The sequence below is a fragment of the Gymnoscopelus microlampas genome, assembly GCF_963454915.1.
Source record: "Gymnoscopelus microlampas genome assembly, chromosome: 2".
Classification (NCBI taxonomy): domain Eukaryota; kingdom Metazoa; phylum Chordata; class Actinopteri; order Myctophiformes; family Myctophidae; genus Gymnoscopelus; species Gymnoscopelus microlampas.
The window spans coordinates 3,419,781-3,441,740 of record NC_139939.1 but is presented as its reverse complement, the minus strand read 5'-3'; the positions used below and the strand labels follow the sequence as shown (position 1 = coordinate 3,441,740).

General features: G+C 40.9%; 1 protein-coding gene across 1 annotated transcript in view; it reads right to left on the bottom strand.

Annotated features, from left to right (window-relative positions):
* Positions 1-21,960, bottom strand: part of LOC311035506 (NACHT, LRR and PYD domains-containing protein 3-like) — a gene marked incomplete at both ends in the record, with an annotated part of 49,252 nt that overhangs the window by 6,509 nt on the left and 20,783 nt on the right. The window contains 8 exons of the mRNA XM_084043763.1: positions 8,348-8,619; positions 8,893-10,415; positions 10,655-10,767; positions 13,818-13,931; positions 14,870-14,983; positions 16,815-16,928; positions 18,760-18,873; positions 20,705-20,818. Coding sequence (XP_083899889.1) covers positions 8,348-8,619; positions 8,893-10,415; positions 10,655-10,767; positions 13,818-13,931; positions 14,870-14,983; positions 16,815-16,928; positions 18,760-18,873; positions 20,705-20,818 — 2,478 coding nt within the window. The remainder of the gene's footprint in view (positions 1-8,347; positions 8,620-8,892; positions 10,416-10,654; positions 10,768-13,817; positions 13,932-14,869; positions 14,984-16,814; positions 16,929-18,759; positions 18,874-20,704; positions 20,819-21,960) is intronic.

The following is a 21,960-nucleotide window of genomic DNA, read 5'->3' as shown; positions in this document are numbered from 1 at the left end:
ACACACACACACACACACACACACACACACACACACACTTTTGATTCCGGACTTTTACTTGTAACTGAGTATTTCTACATTGCAATATTGATACTTTGGTAGCACTTTACAATAATGACCCGTTATAAAGCATTTATAAATGTTTACAAGCAGTTTGTAGACTATTAACAAATCATTAACAACCTGTTTGTTGACATTCATAAATGATTACTAAAACCTTTATAACTACAGTTACAAATCATTTATAAAGTATTAGTAAGTAGTGAACTATTCATGAATAAGCCATTTATATACATCTGTAAATGATTATTAAATCATTTGTAACGACCCATTCTAAAGCATTTATAAACGTTTATAAGCAGTTTGTAGACTATTAACAAATCATTAACAACCTGTTTATTGACATTCGTAAATGATTACTTAAACCTTTATAACTACGGTTACAAATCAACTATAAAGGTATTAGTAAGTAGTAAAACTATTCATGAATAAGCCATGTATAATACACCTGTAAATGATTATTAAATAATTTGTAACTGATGTTACATAATATATACAAGCTATTGGTAGCTTGTTCATGTTTAACTATGCTTTGTTAAACATTCCTAAAGTATCTATAAATCCTTAGTACATGTTACTAAGTGCCCTATAGTAAAGTGAAGACAGTTCATCATTTACAACTGTCTGTTAATGTGTTTGTTCATGTTTAACATACTGTATGCTTTGTAAAACATTCCTAAAATATCTATATATCCTTTGTACATGTTATTATGTGCCCTATAGTAAAGTGAAGACAGTTCATCATTTACAACTGTCTGTTAATGTGTTTGTTCATGTTTAACATACTGTATGCTTTGTAAAACATTCCTAAAATATCTATAAATCCTTTGTACATGTTATTATGTGCCCTATAGTAAAGTGAAGACAGTTCATCATTTACAACTGTCTGTTAATGTGTTTGTTCATGTTTAACATACTGTATGCTTTGTAAAACATTCCTAAAATATCTATAAATCCTTTGTACATGTTATTATGTGCCCTATAGTAAAGTGAAGACAGTTCATCATTTATGACTGTCTGTTAATGTGGACTTTCTCCTTACCTGTTGCAAACTACCTGGCTTTCATGAATGCAGACACCAAACAATTACTAGAATTATCTTTCATGTTAAGCAAATGATGCGTAAGACATTCGTAAAGAGTATGTAAACCATTTGCAGACGTTATCATGGGCCTGAGCCTAGTTGCTTCTTTTGGGCTTGTTTTCATAGACCTGTCCGCTTGTTTCTTTTGCAAAATCTGGCAACACACTGATTACCTGCATTACACCTGCAGTAGCCTACTAGGGAGGAAGTGAACAGTGATGCAGTTGTAGACTGGACAGAAATGTGTCTAATTCATGTTTTATGTGTTTTAACTGTCTTGTTGTAGGTGATCGAGGTAACATAAAATGGCTAATCTTACACACATGAAGTAGCATTATGACCAAGGGGTATTTTGATGGTGGCTGTTTGTATCCACAATGTTTGTGTTGATGTGTAGGCTAGTAATGTCCTCCATGCTTAGCAGTTTAGCTTAACAGCTAAAGCTAACTTGCACTGGGAGGTGGTGACTGCAGAGGCTCCAAGCTGCTACTCTGTGATTCTGTTGTGATTCATGTCTTTGTTTAAATGTCAGTGTGTGTGCTTTGGCCAAGAGTTGCTACATTTTATATCTTAATAGGTAGTTTTTTACTTTTATACTCTATGACGTTACTTCTGCCACTTTTTGATGTCACATTGTTCGCAGATGACTCGGCCCTGCTAGTCTCGGACAGGGACAGGCTGCAGGTTGAGAAAACTCTCAGCTCGGAACTCAACAAGCTCTGCATCTGGCTCTCCGACAACAAGCTTTCATTACACCTGGGTAAAACGGAATGCATCCTCTTTGGGTCCACTCCTAACCTTAGAAAGGCAGAGAGTTTCACGATCAAAGCGGGTGATGATATCATCAAAAGAAAAAACGAAATTACCACGCTATTTGTGGAGTATTGTTCGTCTAGTCAGTAAGAATACTCTGAAGACTCTTGCAGTGGCCCTCATACAAGGTCATTACGATTATGCATGCACTTCGTGGTATCACAACACCTCCAAGGCCTTAAAAACAAGGCTCCAAACATCCCAAAACAAACTTGTAAGGCTACTTCTTTGCCTCAATAACAAAACCCATCTAACCCCTGATCATTTTGATAGGATTGGATGGCTTAGGGTTGAGGACAGAGTACAGCAACTTGCTATGGGCCTGGTCTTCAAGATATACCACAACATTGGGATCCCCCTGTTTTTGTCAAAATACTTCCAAAATGTTAATGATGTCCATGATCACAATACCAGAGGCAGCTCCACAAACCTTGTCCAACCCTTCTTTGGCTCAACAAAGGGAAGTAACTCGTTCTTATGCTATTCATCAAAAATGTGGAACGCCCTACCAAAAGGAGTAAAGGAGTGTAAAACCCTACTCTCCTTCAAAACTGCCCTAAAGATACACCTTCAGGAGGCTGCAATTGGAAAATGGCACCTGTCTAAGTCCTAACCTAACCTACCCCCCTACCCTCCCCCTCTCTCCTTCTTCTTTTGTACATATTTCTCACTCTTCATACCAGTAACCTGTTAACTGATTGTATGACATTCTATAGTAGTTGTGTATATCTGTCTGTCTCTTATATGTCACCATGATTTGTGTGCGTGGGGAACTCATTTGAAACAAGCTCAGTGCTTTTATGAGTCTTCCAGTTTAGTAGACCTCGTATTGTGAATTTGTACTTCCATGTACTGTTGTTCTCATGTCTTACTAAATAAAGTACATCAATCAATCACATGTTTTACTAATCCTTAGGGTTGTCCGATATTGGCTTTTTTACCGATAACCGATATACCGATATTGTCCAACTCTTAATTACCGATACCGATATCAACCGATACCGATATATGCGGGGATTATTGTGATTAGGGTAAGCTCAAATTTCATATCACACACACCATATACAGTAAAAACTCCTGTAACTTATTTATAAAGCAAAAAGTTTTTTTCAAAAACCGATACCGATATTTTCCCGATATCAATTTTTATGCTAATATCGGCCGATAATATCGGGAGGCCGATAAAATCGGACATCCCTATCCTTGTTAAACATGAAATAATAATGCATAGTCTTCACTTTACACCAAGGCCCATGATAACGTTTGCAAATGGTCAACATACTCTTTACGAATGTCTTACGAATCATATATTAAACATGAAAGATAATTCTAGTAATTGTTTGGTGACTGCATTCATGAAAGCCAGGTAGTTTGCAACAGGTAAGGAGAAAGTCACAAATTAACAGACAGTTGTAAATGATGAACTGTCTTCACTTTACTATAGGGCACATAATAACATGTACTAAGGATGTATAGATATGTTAGGAATGTTTTACAAAGCATATGTTAAACATGAACAAACACATTAACAGACAGTTGTAAATGATGAACTGTCTTCACTTTACTATAGGGCACATAATAACATGTACTAAGGATTTATAGATACTTTAGGAATGTTTAACAAAGCACAAGCTACCAATAGCTTGTATATATTATGTAACATCAGTTATAAATTATTTAATAATCATTTACAGATTATACAGTATTATACATGGCTTATTCATGAATAGTTTTACTTCTTACTAATACCTTTATAGATGATTTGTAACCGTAGTTATAAAGGTTTTAGTAATCATTTACAAATATGAATAAACAAGTTGTTAATGATTTGTTAATAGTCTACAAACTGCTTATAAACGTTTATAAATGCTTTAGAATGGGTCGTTACAAATGATTTAATAATCATTTACAGATGTATATAAATGGCTTATTCATGAATAGTTCACTACTTACTAATACTTTATAAATGATTTGTAACTGTAGTTATAAAGGTTTTAGTAATCATTTATGAATGTCAACAAACAGGTTGTTAATGATTTGTTAATAGTCTACAAACTGCTTGTAAACGTTTATAAATGCTTTATAACGGGTCATTATTGTAAAGTGCTACCGATACGTTTTACTTAAAAAATATATATATGTTAGTACTTTTTTCCACCAATGCACAGTTGTCTTGTCTTGTGTTGTGTACGTTTAATTCGAAACTTTTTTACAACATCACACATCTCATGTTGGGGTCCCGGGCATAAAATGTATTCAGGTGTACATATTACTTGTGTAATATTGTGTGTGTGTGTGTGTGTGTGTGTGTGTGTGTGTGTGTGTGTGTGTGTGTGTGTGTGTGTGTGTGTGTGTGTGCGCGTGCGTGCATGCTAGTGTGTTAAGTATGTTTATTCATGTTGGATGAATGCATGTAATATATGAGCGAAAGGTGATCTAACATGTTGATATTCACATGACTACTAACCTAGTAGAGTCAAAAATGGAGGTTCCGTGACCATCCTTTGGCAAGGATGGTTTGACGATTGATTTGACCTCTATGGACCCTTTAGAAAAGATTTAGCCCCCAGGTCCCTCCCAAAAATCCTGGCATTTTTAGCTAGACAGCCAAATTCAAAATGGCGCCCGGCGCCATCTCTAAAAATTAACTTTTGATCTGAATGACCTAGAATCATGTATGAAGGCACTTTTCCATACAAGTCAACCATGAGGATTCCAAATCTGGCACAATTTTAATTGTAAGACCTCGTTTTGACTCCGAAATTCAAGATGGCCGACATCCAGTAGAGTAAAAACTTATACCCAGGGGGCAAAGTATGCTGCATTTGCCCTGCCATAAAAGGTTGGCCACCAGAAATAATATCTATGACCCAGTAGGATCACAACCTATATGGACAACCCGGTCAACTTGCTGCTGGAAATCCAATATGGCCACCTCAATATTATCAGAAATAGCTTTGGCAATAACTTTTGAACCAGATGGGCTAGAAATAAAAACTTGGTGTCTATTTCCTGGTTTCAGAGCATGAGAAACTCAATGGAATACTTATCTTTATGATTGGGTGTGTCTGGGCCTTTCATTTGCATATTTCCAAGATGGACGCCACGCGAAAATGAGTTTTACTATGACTTTTACAGTGACAGCTGACTGTTATGGCAAAAAGTCTCCTTTTTAAGCAATATGAACACATTTGGTCAGTTTGAGCTTTAATTTATATGTTGTCAATATGGCAGACCCACACCATGAGTCTGGTCAGAGTCGTGTAATCCGGGATGCAGAGATGGTAGTCAAGGTCATGGCAGCAGTGGAGACTAACCCATTTACAGTGAGCACATCATTCATGATCAACATATCTACAGGACAGTGTGCTGATTCCACAGTCAAGGACGACTTGATGAGTGTGAAAGAACTGGGTCTGAAGGCACTGTGTGAGTCACTGTCCAGTGAACAGAAGAAGACAAGCATAATGAAGCTTAACACTTTCTACACTCAAAACACAAAATCTAAAAAATCTAAGGGGAAAACCTCAGCAACTGGCAAGAGCAATGAAATTACTGCCCTCCTGCGCATGACCCTGCATTGTGGCAGCGGTGGCCTAGTGGTTAGAGGGGCGGCCTTGATACCGGAAGGTCCCTAGTTCGATTCCCCAATTCATCACATCAATCATGAATCACCGCTGAATAGCCCTTGAGCAAGGCTTCCATGCAGGGTCCGGCTGGAAACAAGCTTCGTGCTTAGTCCGACACCCTGGGTAAACAACAAACTTTGCTTTGCTTTTACCCAAATCATAGCCAGTGGTGGAGAACTCAACCTTGTTGACTTTATAGGCAACCACGAGTGCAGTGACTTCCCCCCTTCCCTCTTCCAGGAATATGGCAGGATGAGAACAGGTACCAAGGCAAGCCTTGTGAAGGCCCTGAAAGAGGAGACCAAAGTTGCATGCATCCCTGACCTGCCTACAGAAGACAGAAAAACAGCAGTAGTTATTGATGCCATGTATGCCATGCGCCATTGGTCGTTCCTGAAAGGTGAAGCATTTGGAACAATCGCTGAACGATACCAACGTCTGCTGTTGAATGATGTGCCTGCTGGCACAGAGATCATTCACTTCTGTTTTGACCGGTACAGTGGACCTAGTCTTAAGACAGCTGAGCAAGAACACAGATGTGCTCGACCAAAACCTACCAAAGAATATGAAGTCAGTATGCATTACACAGCTCCAGATCCTCAGGAGTTTTTTGCTGTGTCAGCTAACAAGGCAAACCTATTGAGTTTCCTCTGTGACGAATGGTGTGAAAATTAGAAACTTAAGTCGACCCTTGGTCCAACACATCTTTACCTGGGTGGGGGGTTTAAAGAAGAGACAATGAGTGTGGTGATCAAGGAGGGGTCTATTGAAGATGTCCCTGCATTAGAATCCACACAACAGGAGGCTGATACAAGAATAATACTCCACACCCTGTACAGTGTCCAGAATGACAAAGTTGACAGAGTTGTCATCCATGCCAATGACACAGACATCATCATCATGTGCCTTTACTATGCAGCAACCCATCTCAGATGCCTTCCAGAGCTGTGGGTGAGAACAGAGCAAAATTCATACCTTCCTATCCATCAAATGGTATCAGCACTGGGGCTCGCACAGTGTCGTGCCCTGCCCTTTATCCATAGTTTAAGTGGCAGAGATATCTTCACTGGGAAGAAGGCATGGTTCAAGGCCATCATGCGTCTGGATCTCTGCACTTGAGGAGTTTGGTGAAAACTCTTATGATTCCCTCTCAGATGACGTCCATCAATCAGGCACGAGACCTCACAATTGCTGTATATACTGTACATCCAAAGCGGACCACCAGGAGGATTTTGACCTGAGTAAGCTCAGAGTGTACAAGTTCCTCAATAATAGATCAACCCTCTTAAAGCTGCTGCCCCCGACAGAGAATGCCTTTGACCTGCACCTGAGAAGAGCTGATCTAGCAACCATAATAGATAAATGTGCACATATCGCCAAGCCGGATATTCCTTCTTTCACAGAGTATGGATGGTCTCTCAGTGCTAGCAATGCAGTCCCCTTGCATCTACCGAGCCAGCCTGGCCTGTGTCAATGAACAAGGCAATATCATGCAGCTATATCAAAGGCTGCCAGAAAAACGGTTCCTGTGCAAAGAAGGCAATTCCATGCTACTTAGGATGCCGTTGCCAGGGACTGGAGACACGATGCAGCAGGATCAGTGCAACACATGACAACAGTGACAGTGAATAGCATCGTACCATAGTATCATTGGCTTTAGAAGCAGGCAAGACAGCACCATAGAGGTCAAAATGAACCTTTTGTAGGCAACCTCAACTCCGCCTTTACTCTATTTGTCACTAAGTAGTCTATCTTTTCTTATGTTACTTGAATGCATACCACTATGTTAATTTGTATAGCCCTAAAGTTGAAGTTTTTGGCAAGTCTCGGAGTGTGCATGTGTCTGTTTATATTGTATTTAGTTTATTAAAATGATACATAAGATACATTGTGGGCTTTTTCTCCGATTTTTCTCTGCAATCATCCCCACAACTATAGATCTATAAATCAATAAATCTGAGGGAAAATGTAATACCATACATTATTTATGACTGCAGCCATATTGACAACATATAAATTAAAGCTCTAACTGACCAAATGTGTTCATATTGCTTAAAAAGGAGACTTTTTGCCATAACAGTCAGCTGTCACTGTAAAAGTCATAGTAAAACTAATTTTCGCGTGGCGTCCATCTTGGAAATATGCAAATGAAAGGTCCAGACACACCCAATCATAAAGATAAGTATTCCATTGAGTTGCTCTGAAACCAGGAAATAGACACCAAGTTTTTATTTCTAGCCCATCTGGTTCAAAAGTTATTGCCAAAGCTATTTCTGATAATATTGAGGTGGCCATATTGGATTTCCAGCAGCAAGTTGACCGGGTTGTCCATATAGGTTGTGATCCTACTGGGTCATAGATATTATTTCTGGTGGCCAACCTTTTATGGCAGGGCAAATGCAGCATACCCCCCTTTGCCCCCTGGGTATAAGTTTTTACTCTACTGGATGTCGGCCATCTTGAATTTCGGAGTCAAAACGAGGTCTTACAATTAAAATTGTGTCAGATTTGGAATCCTCATGGTTGACTTGTATGGAAAAGTGCCTTCATACATGATTCTAGGTCATTCAGATCAAAAGTAAATTTTTGGAGATGGCGCCGGGCGCCATTTTGAATTTGGCTGTCTAGCAAAAAATGCCAGGATTTTTGGGAGGGACCTGGGGGCTAAATCTTTTCTAAAGGGTCCATAGAGGTCAAATCAATCGTCAAACCATCCTTGCCAAAGGATGGTCACGGAACCTCCATTTTTGACTCTACTAACCTGGCTGTTGTGCAGTTCCTCACAGCTGGGATCAGTCTCAGTCGCCCCAACCAGTTTGTGTTGTATTTTTCCAGATCCAACACCTCCAGAGCCTTCTCTGACATCTGCAGCATGGTGGCCAGAGCTGAACACTGGGTCTGAGAGAGTTTTTTCCCTGATCTGCTCTCTGACTCCAGGTACTGTTGGAACCCGTGACTTACTGAGGAGTCGTTCATCTCCATCAGACAGTGAAAGATGTTGATACATCTGTCAGGAGAGAAGCTGTCAATAAGCTCCTTCTTCAGGTTGTTGAGGTCCATCCGTCTGTTGGCGGCGCAGCAGATGGCGACCCCTGGGATGGCGAGGCTGGCGATGCCGATGATGCCGATGACGGCGCCGGCTAATGCGCCGTTGGCGGCGCCGGCTAATGCGCCGACGAAGGCGCCGCTGATGATGCCGAGGGTGACGCAGATGATCAAGACGATGATGCAGACGGTGATGAAGCCGGCGAAGACAGTGATGTCGGCGAAGAACTGTGTCATGCGGCCTGTGTGATGATCAGTGACCATCTCCTTCAGGTTCTTTATGGCTCTCTGGATCTCCTCTGGACTGTTCTCTGTCTGACCCAGCAGGTCTCCTAACAGACTCTGGTTGGACTCCAGTGAGAGACCATGAAGGAAGCGAACAAAGAGGTCCAGATGACCATTCTCACTCTGCAGGGATTTCTTCATAGCAGCCTTCAGGAAATCAGAGAGGGAACTGTCACTGTTGTAATACTCATCTTCCAGGAATGGCTCCAGGACATCCATGTTCCTCTGTGTGAAACAGTGGAACAGGTAGACTGCAGCCAGAAACTCCTGGATGCTCAGATGAACAAAGCTGTAAACTGTTTTCTGGAAGAGCACACTCTCTCTCTTGAAGATCTCTGTGCACACTCCTGAGTACAGCGAGGCGTCTTTCACATCAAGACCACACTCTTCCAGGTCTTCTTGGTAGAACATGATGCTACTTTTCTGCAGATGTTCAAACGCCAGCCTGCCCAGCTTCAGAAGGACTTCCCTGTCCGTCTCCACGAGCTGCTGTTGATTCAGTTCATGAGACTCATCATACTTCTGCTTCTTCCTGTTTGTCTGGACCAACAGGAAGTGGCTGTACATCTGAGTCAGGGTCTTGGGCAGCTGTCCTGTCTCGTCTGTCTTCAACATGTCCTCCAGAACGGTAGCAGTGATACAACAGAAGACTGGGATGTGACACATGATGTGGATGCTCTTTGATGTCTTCATGTGTGAGATGATTGTGCTGGCCAGCTTCTCATCACTGAATCTCTTCATGAAGAACTCCTCCTTCTGGGGGTCTGTGAACCCTCGTACTTCTGTTACCATGTCAACACATTCAGGAGGGATCTGATTGGCTGCTGCAGGTCGGGTAGTTATCCAGATGACAGCCAATGGGAGCAGATTCCCCTCGAGGAGGTTTGTCAACAGCATGTCCACTGATGAGGTCACTGTGACATAAGAAATTATGTCTTTGTTGTGGAAGTTCAGTGAAAACCTGCTTTCATCTAGACCATCAAAGATAAAGCCAACTTTCCAGACAGCGAGCTGCTCTGCTGTGACCTTCTTTAACTTTGGATGGAAAACATGGATCAGTGTGAGAAAACTGTACTGCTTATCTTTGACCAAGTTCAGCTCCCGGAATGAGAAGGGAACCAGGAGAATGATATCTTGGTTTTCCAAACCCTTTGCCCAGTCCAGAGTGAACTTACGCACAGAGAATGTTTTTCCAATGCCAGCGATGCCTTTGGTCAGGACTCTTCTGCTGGGTGTCTCTCTGCCAAGGAGGAGGGGTTTAAAGATGTCACAGCACTTGATTGGTTTGTCATGGAAGGTCTTCTTCTTGGAAAGTGTCTCTATCTGCCACACCTCATGTTGGTTATTAACCCCTTCTCTCTCTCCCACTGTGACGTAGAGCTCTGTGTAGATGTCAGTGAGGGAGGTTCCTGTCTCTTTAGTGATGTGTTCTGTCACACAATCAAGACTGTTCAAACTGATCTTATAATCCTTTAAATGCTCCTGCTGACCGACATCTGCTATGAGAAGACAATGAAGACATTTTAAACATTCAGCTTCATTTATAACTGTACATTCTTACAGCTGTGTACTCAAATTATTAATGTGTTAAATCCTCCATTAGGAAACAATACACAGCCTGGATTTATGATAGTGTGTAAATTGTCTATGTCAGGAGTTGACAGATGTTTTTCTGACATTTAAATATTGAAGTCATTAACATGAATTGTTAATTAGTATAAATAATGTCCAGTCTTACTTTGTCCACAGCTGGTTTGACCGGATGTCTTCAGTCCAGGTGTGGTTATGAATGTCTCTCCTGAACACCTGGACGCCTGCACTGTCAGAACACAACTACTCCTCTTTCTCTCTCTGTGGAGATGAACAACATTTATTATGACTATATTCCTGACTGAAATAAGGATATTTCCATACTGTTTGGTGTTGATAGGTATACAATAATAGGGTCCACTCTGTCATGGAATTATACATTCATAATTCTAACTTTCAAATATATTGTGCACTTTTTGTTTGACTGGTTTCAGACTTTGTTTCAGTTTGTTCTTCTCATTGCTAATTGTTGGAATTCTGCCAAAATTCTTGACCTTTTGTGTTTGTGGACATAGTAGAGAAGTAGTAGTTAATGTGGTCTAAATAGTAACTTTATTTATTCAGAGATGTCTTCTCTCTCCAGAGGTCTTGCTCACTGTTTCCCAAACAGTGGGTCGGGACCCATGTTTGATTTGCGGACCAAATTTTAAGTCAATATCCCCTTTTTTTCCCGTTTCCTACATTTCAAATAATATACTGTATTATTTCAAAAAATATATTAAAAAAAAGTTTAAACAAAAACAATCATTTTCATCAATTAAAAACAATGTCAACATTTTTCTAAAGTATTTCATGAATAAAACCAGAAAATCAAATAATACAAAAAATATGAATAATCTACAACCTTGCAACGTGGCACGAAGCGATGCATTGTGAGCTTGTAGATCTGCTATTTTCACTAGTTTGGGTGCAGGGCAAACGTCTTATTTCTCTTTTGGGTCTTGAGCTAAAAAGGTTGGGAACCACTGGTGTAGCTGACAGGTGAACTACCAGCTCCTCTCTGGAGGAACCACTGGTGTAGCTGACAGGTGTGTCAATCATTGTTTAGTTTATCACTGCCTTCCATTCTACAGTATAACATCAGCAGTGAGTTTAACAGGAGAGGGAGGGTCTGCTGAGAGCCAGGGCAGCAGCTAATTCTGGTCCATAGCGTTAGGCAGCGGCAATTGCTTCCTACACTACAGAACACATTCCAGAACAACAGGACATTAAAGACAGAAACATAACCAGCTGAGAGTTAATTTGTGCTCATTCTCTGTGGTTAAATACACAGGCTTGCTTGCTCAAAGCGGCCATTGGGTTGCACTCGAGTAACGAGTGCTTGTTACTTTGATGTTAAATAACAAGGCAATATACACATTAATGTTGAAAATATATCCTCCGCAGTATCACTACCATAAACTAATATAAGATGTATTTGGTATGGACATTACGTTTTTTGCTGTTTGACTGCTACACGGCTTCTCTCTCTCTTCACTGACACTGGGTCAGGCAGCAGCTACTATTCTGACTCTCTTAAAGAGACAGGCAGACTGGCTGCTCTGCATGCACAAAAGCCATTGACGGTCACATTATTATTCATCAATATCGGTGAACATAATCTGGTTTATTTTTAGATCGGTTTTATACCGATATGGCATTTTACTGCCGATATCGGCCGATTTCGATACGTTACCGATATAATGGTGCATCCTCAGTGTAAACTACCAGCTCCTCTCTGGAGGAAAGCTGGTTGAGGTTCCTTTCAAGGATGCTCTTGCTCTGACTTTAGACTTCCACAGAGTCCTGGTAACCTAGGTTATGAGCAGGAAAAGTAACATTGCCTGCTCATTCTGATAGCTTGTGTGGAAGCCAACTTGAGTTGAATCACTGAATCACATATTACTGCAGACAGATGTTACAGGGAGATTGGAGAACCACGGAGATTGAAGAAGGCACGCTCGTTTTTACCACCAGCAATTCTGTAGAAGCAACACTAGAGGGAGCCACAAGCCAGGCTTGTGCACAACATATGGCCGCATCCACACACACACACACACACACACGCACGCACGCACGCACGCACGCACGCACGCACGCACGCGCGCTCATGCTTTCAATTTAGAAACAACACTAGAGGGAGCCACGCAACAGACTTCCCAACTAAAGTGCACAAACATAATATGGCCGCGACCACACACACACACACACACACACACACGCGGATGCGCTCATGCTTTCAATTTGGATTATTGAAAGCGGGACTGTTGAGATACTTTTATTGTGTTCTGGCTTTTGTTTTAGTTTCTCCCTGACACACACACACACACACACACACACACACACACACACACACACACACACACACACACACACACACACACACACACTTCAGCTGTCTAAAATTCATCAGTCTATGAAAGATTTTTCTGATGACAATTGGTCACAGTGATCCATGAAAATAACTATTCTGTCCCTATGGGTTTACAACTCGAACGGCGCTGATTCGACTAGTAGAGCATCGGCGGGTCGGCGCGGGCACTCGCGCCTGGAGGCGCTCGGGTGCCCGTCATGGACAAGTGCGTGCGTGTGAACGCGTGTGAACGCGTGTTCAGCGTTCCCCTAGCGTAGCTTCCTGGTTGCTATGTGGGGGGGAACAACAAAAGACAGGTCCGCGTCGCATCAAAGCCCCGCCTCGTGGCGCCGCGTTCTCCTTCTCCTCCTCGGAGAAGGAGGACTGTTTATTACGCGAGGCTCGCGAGGAGGTATATATATATATATATATATATATATATATATATATATATATATATATATATATATATATATATATATATATATATATATATATATATATAATTGGGTCAAATCCAGGCCTTGGATACTCTACTCTAGAGTCCAAGTTCAATGGCTTATATTTCATTCTGATTATTTAACCACATGTGGGTGAACAATCAGCAAAAGTAGCAGATCTACGAGCTCACACCATGACGTGTTGTGAGCTTGTAGATCGGCTATTTCCGGCAAAGCAATTTGGTGTAGAGGGGTATATAGAGTTTATGTTAAACGATAAATCAGGTTTGCAAGGAAGTCTGTACTTGAGTAGTATTTTCACTAGATCATTTTACTTCTACTCAAGTCACTATTATTTACAGTAACACTACTTTTACTTGAGTACAGTTTAGGGCTACTCTATGTCCAAAACAACCTAAGAATGACTGAATCAAAGATAGCTGACAGTGAGATCCTCTACTACTGTCTACATCTGTGAGCAGATACAAGACATTCTTTGTGCCTTTCCAGTTGAAGTTCACAGAGATCAGTGTTCTTACTTTGTGTCTGGAGGTCCAGGTTCATTACTGAAGTTGGGAAAATGTCCTTTAGACCGGTCACTCTTCATAGACACACAGCTGGGTGTTGAAGACTGTGGTCTGTGGCAAACACTTCTGGAATGAAACAAGTTTATTCAATGATCATAGTTCCCCACTGACCATGATGTGTGTTGATTACTGTAAGGCTGACACTAATACATAATCTAACACACGTTTTCTACCAAAACTTTCAAATGGATATGACACTAGAAGACAATATCTGACTCCAAGTTGCAGGAATTAGTTAATGGGTGAGTACACATGCAGCGCGTATGTAATATCACAACCATTCTAGGGCTTTATTACACAGCTTGGTTGAATGCTTGATTCTGATTGGTCAATCGCTGAAATCAGTGGTGTTATTTCTGAATAATGACTGATGAGCTCAATAATGTTTAATTATGTCTAATCAAAGACTCAGAGCACCTGCTGCACTGCTTGAATTTTATGTTTTATCCAACATGACAGCCATGTACACAAACTCATAATGCTAAACATTGCTCTCAATATTGTTTTTGAAAACATTTGAAGACAGAAATAAACGATGCAGTAACGAAACATTTATTCTATTTGATCAACACTTCCTTGTTTTCTGAGGCGACCGTATGGAATACTTCTATTTAATTCTGATTATTTAACAACATCTGGGTGAACATTCAGCAAAAGTAACAGATTTACAAGCTCACGCCATGACACGTTGTGAGCTTGTAGATGGGTTATTTTCGGCAAGTTGATGTGGTGTAGAGGGGAGTTTATATTACACAATAAATCAGGTTTGAATAAAGTTAGTACTTAGTATTTTCACTAGATATTTGTACTTCTACTCAAGTCATCATTATTTTAAAGTAACAATACTTTTACTTGAGTACAGTTTAGGGCTACTCTAAGTCCAAAACAACCTAAGAATGACTGAATCAAAGATCACTACAGCTAACAGTGAGATCCTCTACTACTGTCTACAAGACATTCTTTGTGTCTTTCCAGTTGACGTCCACAGAGATCAGTGATCTTACTTTCTGTCTGGATATCCAGGTTCATTACTGAAGTTGGGAAAATGTCCTTTAGACCGGTCACTCTTCATAGACACACAGCTGGGTGTTGGATACTCTGGCCTGTAGTAAGCATTTCTGGAATAAAAAAAAAAGTATATTCAATTATCAAAGTTCCCCACTGTCCATGATGTGTGTTGATACATTACTGTAGGGTTGACAATAGAACATCATTATTCTTTTATAATAGACTAGGTGTATTGATGCATTACTGTAAGGCGTACAATAGCTCATCATTAAATACACGTTTTATACCAAAACTTTCAAATGGATATGAAACAAGAAAAAGTGCTCCTCGGAGCACAGGTCTCCGCCAGGTCAGGTACGTTATTCTGGCCTCCTGGTGGCGCTATAATAGGCCAATGTGAAAAGGGTGCCATTTATTCTTAGGTATTTCACGGCAATCAGACACTGCATTCATGATTTGAGGAATTTTGTTCCAAAAATGTGTTTTGCTAAATTAGACCTGCTGGTGGCGCTATAACAGGCCAATGTGAAAAGGGTGGAATTTTTTCCTCGGCCTAGTGGGAATCTGCATGCGAAATTTCACGGAAATCGCAAGCTGCGTGCATAGTTTGAGAATTTTTGTTCAAAACGGACCAATCCTGCAAACTTTGGAAGCCAACCAATAGGCAATGAGGATGGAATATGGGAAATCGGACAGATCCGTGTTGATCACATAGAGATACTGTGTACCGATTTGCATGACGTTTGGATAAAATCTCTAGGATTTAGGTTTTGCACAGGTTTTGCACAAATCTGCCTCCTGGTGGCGCTATAACAGGCCCATGTGAAAAAGAATGGGGCAGAGGTTCTGAATTGGCATCCAGGGAGTGTGTGTGCACAGTTTCGGAGCGAACGGGCCAATGGTGTCGGAGATTAGCTGCTAACACACAGACAGGAGGGACACACACACACGGACACACGGACAGACGGACGGACGGAGGGTAAAACATACTCTCTCGCCATGCCTTCGGCCTGGCGGAGACAACTAGAAGACAATGTCTGACTCCAAGTTGCAGGAATTAATTATTGGATGAGTTGCACATGCAGCGCTTAAACACCGCCGAGATCAGTCTGCTACCCGGGCGGGGATAGGACCCATCTATGGCTGTGTATTTGGAATACATAAAATGTAATATCACAGACATTCTAGGGCTTTATTACACGACTTGGTTGAATGCTTGATTCTGATTGGTCAATCGCTGAAATCAGCGGTGTGTTTCTTCTGGATAATGACTGATGAGCTCAATAACAGACCTCTGTCTAATCAAAGACTCAGAGCACCTGCTGCACTGCTTGAATGTTATGTTGTATCCAACATGACAGCCATGTAAACAAACACATAATGTCATTTACAGCTAAACATTGCTCTCAATAAGGTTTTTGAAAACATTTTTAAGCGAGAAATAGAAGATGCAGTAACCAAACATTTATTCCATTTGATCAACACCTTTTTTTTTCCCGAAGCAACCGTATGGAATACTTCTATTTAATTCTGATTATTTAACAACATCTGGTTGAACATAAAGCAAAAGTAACAGATTTACAAGCTCACACCATGACACGTTGTGAGCTTGTAGATCGTCTATTTTCGGCAAGTTGATTTGGTATAGAGGGGAGTTTATATTACACAATAAATCAGGTTTGAATAAAGGAAGTCAGTACTTGAGTAGTATTTTCACTAGATATTTTTATTTCTACTCAAGTCATCATCATTTTAAAGTAACAGTAATTTTACTTGAATACACTTTAGAGCTACTCTATGTACAAGACAACCTAAGAATCAGTGAATCAAAGATCACTACAGCTGACAGTGAGATACTCTACTACTGTCTACATCTGTGAGCAGATACAAGACATTCTTTGTGTCTTTCCAGATGAAGTTCACAGAGATCAGTGATCTTACTTTGTGTCTAGAGGTCCTGGTTCATTACTGAAGAAAAGAGGTTCTCCTTTAGACCGGTCACTCTTCATAGACACACAGCTGGGTGTTGGATACTCTGGTCTGTAGTAAGCACTTCTGGAATAAAAACAAAAGTGTATTCAATTATCAAAGTTCCCCACTGTCCATGATGTGTGTTGATACATTACTGTAGGGTTGACAATAGAACATCATTATTCTTTTATAATAGACTAGGTGTATTGATGCATTACTGTAAGGCGTACAATAGCTCATCATTAAACACACGTTTTATACCAAGACTTTCAAATGGATATGAAACAAGAAAAAGTGCTCCTCGGAGCACAGGTCTCCGCCAGGTCAGGTACGTTATTCTGGCCTCCTGGTGGCGCTATAATAGGCCAATGTGAAAAGGGTGCCATTTATTCTTAGGTATTTCACGGCAATCAGACACTGCATTCATGATTTGAGGAATTTTGTTCTAAAAATGTGTTTTGCTAAATTAGACCTGCTGGTGGTGCTATAACAGGCCAATGTGAAAAGGGTGGAATTTCTTCCTCGGCCTAGTGGGAATGTGCATGTGAAATTTCACGGAAATCGCAAGCTGCGTGCATAGATTGAGAATTTTTGTTCAAAACAAACCAATCCTGCAAACTTTGGAAGCCAACCTGATAGGCAATGAGGATGGAATATGGGAAATCGGACAGATCCGTGTTGATCACATAGAGATACTGTGTACCGATTTGCATGAGGTTTGGATAAAATCTCTAGGATTTAGGTTTTGCACAGGTTTTGCACAAATCTGCCTCCTGGTGGCGCTATAACAGGCCCATGTGAAAAAAATGGGGCAGAGGTTCTGAATTTGCATCCAGGGAGTGTGTGTGCACAGTTTCGGAGCGAACGGGCCAATGGTGTCGGAGATTAGCTGCTAACACACAGACAGGAGGGACACACACACACGGACACACGGACAGACGGACGGACGGAGGGTAAAACATACTCTCTCGCCATGCCTTCGGCCTGGCGGAGACAACTAGAAGACAATGTCTGACTCCAAGTTGCAGGAATTAATTATTGGATGAGTTGCACATGCAGCGCTTAAACACCGCCGAGATCAGTCTGCTACCCGGGCGGGGATAGGACCCATCTATGGCTGTGTATTTGGAATACATAAAATGTAATATCACAGACATTCTAGGGCTTTATTACACGACTTGGTTGAATGCTTGATTCTGATTGGTCAATCGCTGAAATCAGCGGTGTGTTTCTTCTGGATAATGACTGATGAGCTCAATAACAGACCTCTGTCTAATCAAAGACTCAGAGCACCTGCTGCACTGCTTGAATGTTATGTTGTATCCAACATGACAGCCATGTAAACAAACACATAATGTCATTTACAGCTAAACATTGCTCTCAATAAGGTTTTTGAAAACATTTTTAAGCAAGAAATAGAAGATGCAGTAACCAAACATTTATTCCATTTGATCAACACCTTTTTTTTCCCCGAAGCAACCGTATGGAATACTTCTATTTAATTCTGATTATTTAACAACATCTGGTTGAACATAAAGCAAAAGTAACAGATTTACAAGCTCACACCATGACACGTTGTGAGCTTGTAGATCGTCTATTTTCGGCAAGTTGATTTGGTATAGAGGGGAGTTTATATTACACAATAAATCAGGTTTGAATAAAGGAAGTCAGTACTTGAGTAGTATTTTCACTAGATATTTTTATTTCTACTCAAGTCATCATCATTTTAAAGTAACATTAATTTTACTTGAATACACTTTAGAGCTACTCTATGTACAAGACAACCTAAGAATCAGTGAATCAAAGATCACTACAGCTGACAGTGAGATACTCTACTACTGTCTACATCTGTGAGCAGATACAAGACATTCTTTGTGTCTTTCCAGATGAAGTTCACAGAGATCAGTGATCTTACTTTGTGTCTAGAGGTCCTGGTTCATTACTGAAGAAAAGAGGTTCTCCTTTAGACCGGTCACTCTTCATAGACACACAGCTGGGTGTTGGATACTCTGGTCTGTAGTAAGCACTTCTGGAATAAAAACAAAAGTGTATTCAATTATCAAAGTTCCCCACTGTCCATGATGTGTGTTGATACATTACTGTAGGGTTGACAATAGAACATCATTATTCTTTTATAATAGACTAGGTGTATTGATGCATTACTGTAAGGCGTACAATAGCTCATCATTAAACACACGTTTTATACCAAGACTTTCAAATGGATATGAAACAAGAAAAAGTGCTCCTCGGAGCACAGGTCTCCGCCAGGTCAGGTACGTTATTCTGGCCTCCTGGTGGCGCTATAATAGGCCAATGTGAAAAGGGTGCCATTTATTCTTAGGTATTTCACGGCAATCAGACACTGCATTCATGATTTGAGGAATTTTGTTCTAAAAATGTGTTTTGCTAAATTAGACCTGCTGGTGGCGCTATAACAGGCCAATGTGAAAAGGGTGGAATTTCTTCCTCGGCCTAGTGGGAATGTGCATGTGAAATTTCACGGAAATCGCAAGCTGCGTGCATAGATTGAGAATTTTTGTTCAAAACGGACCAATCCTGCAAACTTTGGAAGCCAACCTGATAGGCAATGAGGATGGAATATGGGAAATCGGACAGATCCGTGTTGATCACATAGAGATACTGTGTACCGATTTGCATGACGTTTGGATAAAATCTCTAGGATTTAGGTTTTGCACAAGTTTTGCACAAATCTGCCTCCTGGTGGCGCTATAACAGGCCCATGTGAAAAAAATGGGGCAGAGGTTCTGAATTTGCATCCAGGGAGTGTGTGTGCACAGTTTCGGAGCGAACGGGCCAATGGTGTCGGAGATTAGCTGCTAACACACAGACAGGAGGGACACACACACACGGACACACGGACAGACGGACGGACGGAGGGTAAAACATACTCTCTCGCCATGCCTTCGGCCTGGCGGAGACAACTAGAAGACAATGTCTGACTCCAAGTTGCAGGAATTAATTATTGGATGAGTTGCACATGCAGCGCTTAAACACCGCCGAGATCAGTCTGCTACCCGGGCGGGGATAGGACCCATCTATGGCTGTGTATTTGGAATACATAAAATGTAATATCACAGACATTCTAGGGCTTTATTACACGACTTGGTTGAATGCTTGATTCTGATTGGTCAATCGCTGAAATCAGCGGTGTGTTTCTTCTGGATAATGACTGATGAGCTCAATAACAGACCTCTGTCTAATCAAAGACTCAGAGCACCTGCTGCACTGCTTGAATGTTATGTTGTATCCAACATGACAGCCATGTAAACAAACACATAATGTCATTTACAGCTAAACATTGCTCTCAATAAGGTTTTTGAAAACATTTTTAAGCGAGAAATAGAAGATGCAGTAACCAAACATTTATTCCATTTGATCAACACCTTTTTTTCCCCCGAAGCAACCGTATGGAATACTTCTATTTAATTCTGATTATTTAACAACATCTGGTTGAACATAAAGCAAAAGTAACAGATTTACAAGCTCACACCATGACACGTTGTGAGCTTGTAGATCGTCTATTTTCGGCAAGTTGATTTGGTATAGAGGGGAGTTTATATTACACAATAAATCAGGTTTGAATAAAGGAAGTCAGTACTTGAGTAGTATTTTCACTAGATATTTTTATTTCTACTCAAGTCATCATCATTTTAAAGTAACATTAATTTTACTTGAATACACTTTAGAGCTACTCTATGTACAAGACAACCTAAGAATCAGTGAATCAAAGATCACTACAGCTGACAGTGAGATACTCTACTACTGTCTACATCTGTGAGCAGATACAAGACATTCTTTGTGTCTTTCCAGATGAAGTTCACAGAGATCAGTGATCTTACTTTGTGTCTAGAGGTCCTGGTTCATTACTGAAGAAAAGAGGTTCTCCTTTAGACCGGTCACTCTTCATAGACACACAGCTGCGTGTTGGATACTCTGGTCTGTAGTAAGCACTTCTGGAATAAAAACAAAAGTGTATTCAATTATCAAAGTTCCCCACTGTCCATGATGTGTGTTGATACATTACTGTTGGGTTGACAATAGAACATCATTATTCTTTTATAATAGACTAGGTGTATTGATGCATTACTGTAAGGCGTACAATAGCTCATCATTAAACACACGTTTTATACCAAGACTTTCAAATGGATATGAAACAAGAAAAAGTGCTCCTCGGAGCACAGGTCTCCGCCAGGTCAGGTACGTTATTCTGGCCTCCTGGTGGCGCTATAATAGGCCAATGTGAAAAGGGTGCCATTTATTCTTAGGTATTTCACGGCAATCAGACACTGCATTCATGATTTGAGGAATTTTGTTCTAAAAATGTGTTTTGCTAAATTAGACCTGCTGGTGGCGCTATAACAGGCCAATGTGAAAAGGGTGGAATTTCTTCCTCGGCCTAGTGGGAATGTGCATGTGAAATTTCACGGAAATCGCAAGCTGCGTGCATAGATTGAGAATTTTTGTTCAAAACGGACCAATCCTGCAAACTTTGGAAGCCAACCTGATAGGCAATGAGGATGGAATATGGGAAATCGGACAGATCCGTGTTGATCACATAGAGATACTGTGTACCGATTTGCATGACGTTTGGATAAAATCTCTAGGATTTAGGTTTTGCACAGGTTTTGCACAAATCTGCCTCCTGGTGGCGCTATAACAGGCCCATGTGAAAAAAATGGGGCAGAGGTTCTGAATTTGCATCCAGGGAGTGTGTGTGCACAGTTTCGGAGCGAACGGGCCAATGGTGTCGGAGATTAGCTGCTAACACACAGACAGGAGGGACACACACACACGGACACACGGACAGACGGACGGACGGAGGGTAAAACATACTCTCTCGCCATGCCTTCGGCCTGGCGGAGACAACTAGAAGACAATGTCTGACTCCAAGTTGCAGGAATTAATTATTGGATGAGTTGCACATGCAGCGCTTAAACACCGCCGAGATCAGTCTGCTACCCGGGCGGGGATAGGACCCATCTATGGCTGTGTATTTGGAATACATAAAATGTAATATCACAGACATTCTAGGGCTTTATTACACGACTTGGTTGAATGCTTGATTCTGATTGGTCAATCGCTGAAATCAGCGGTG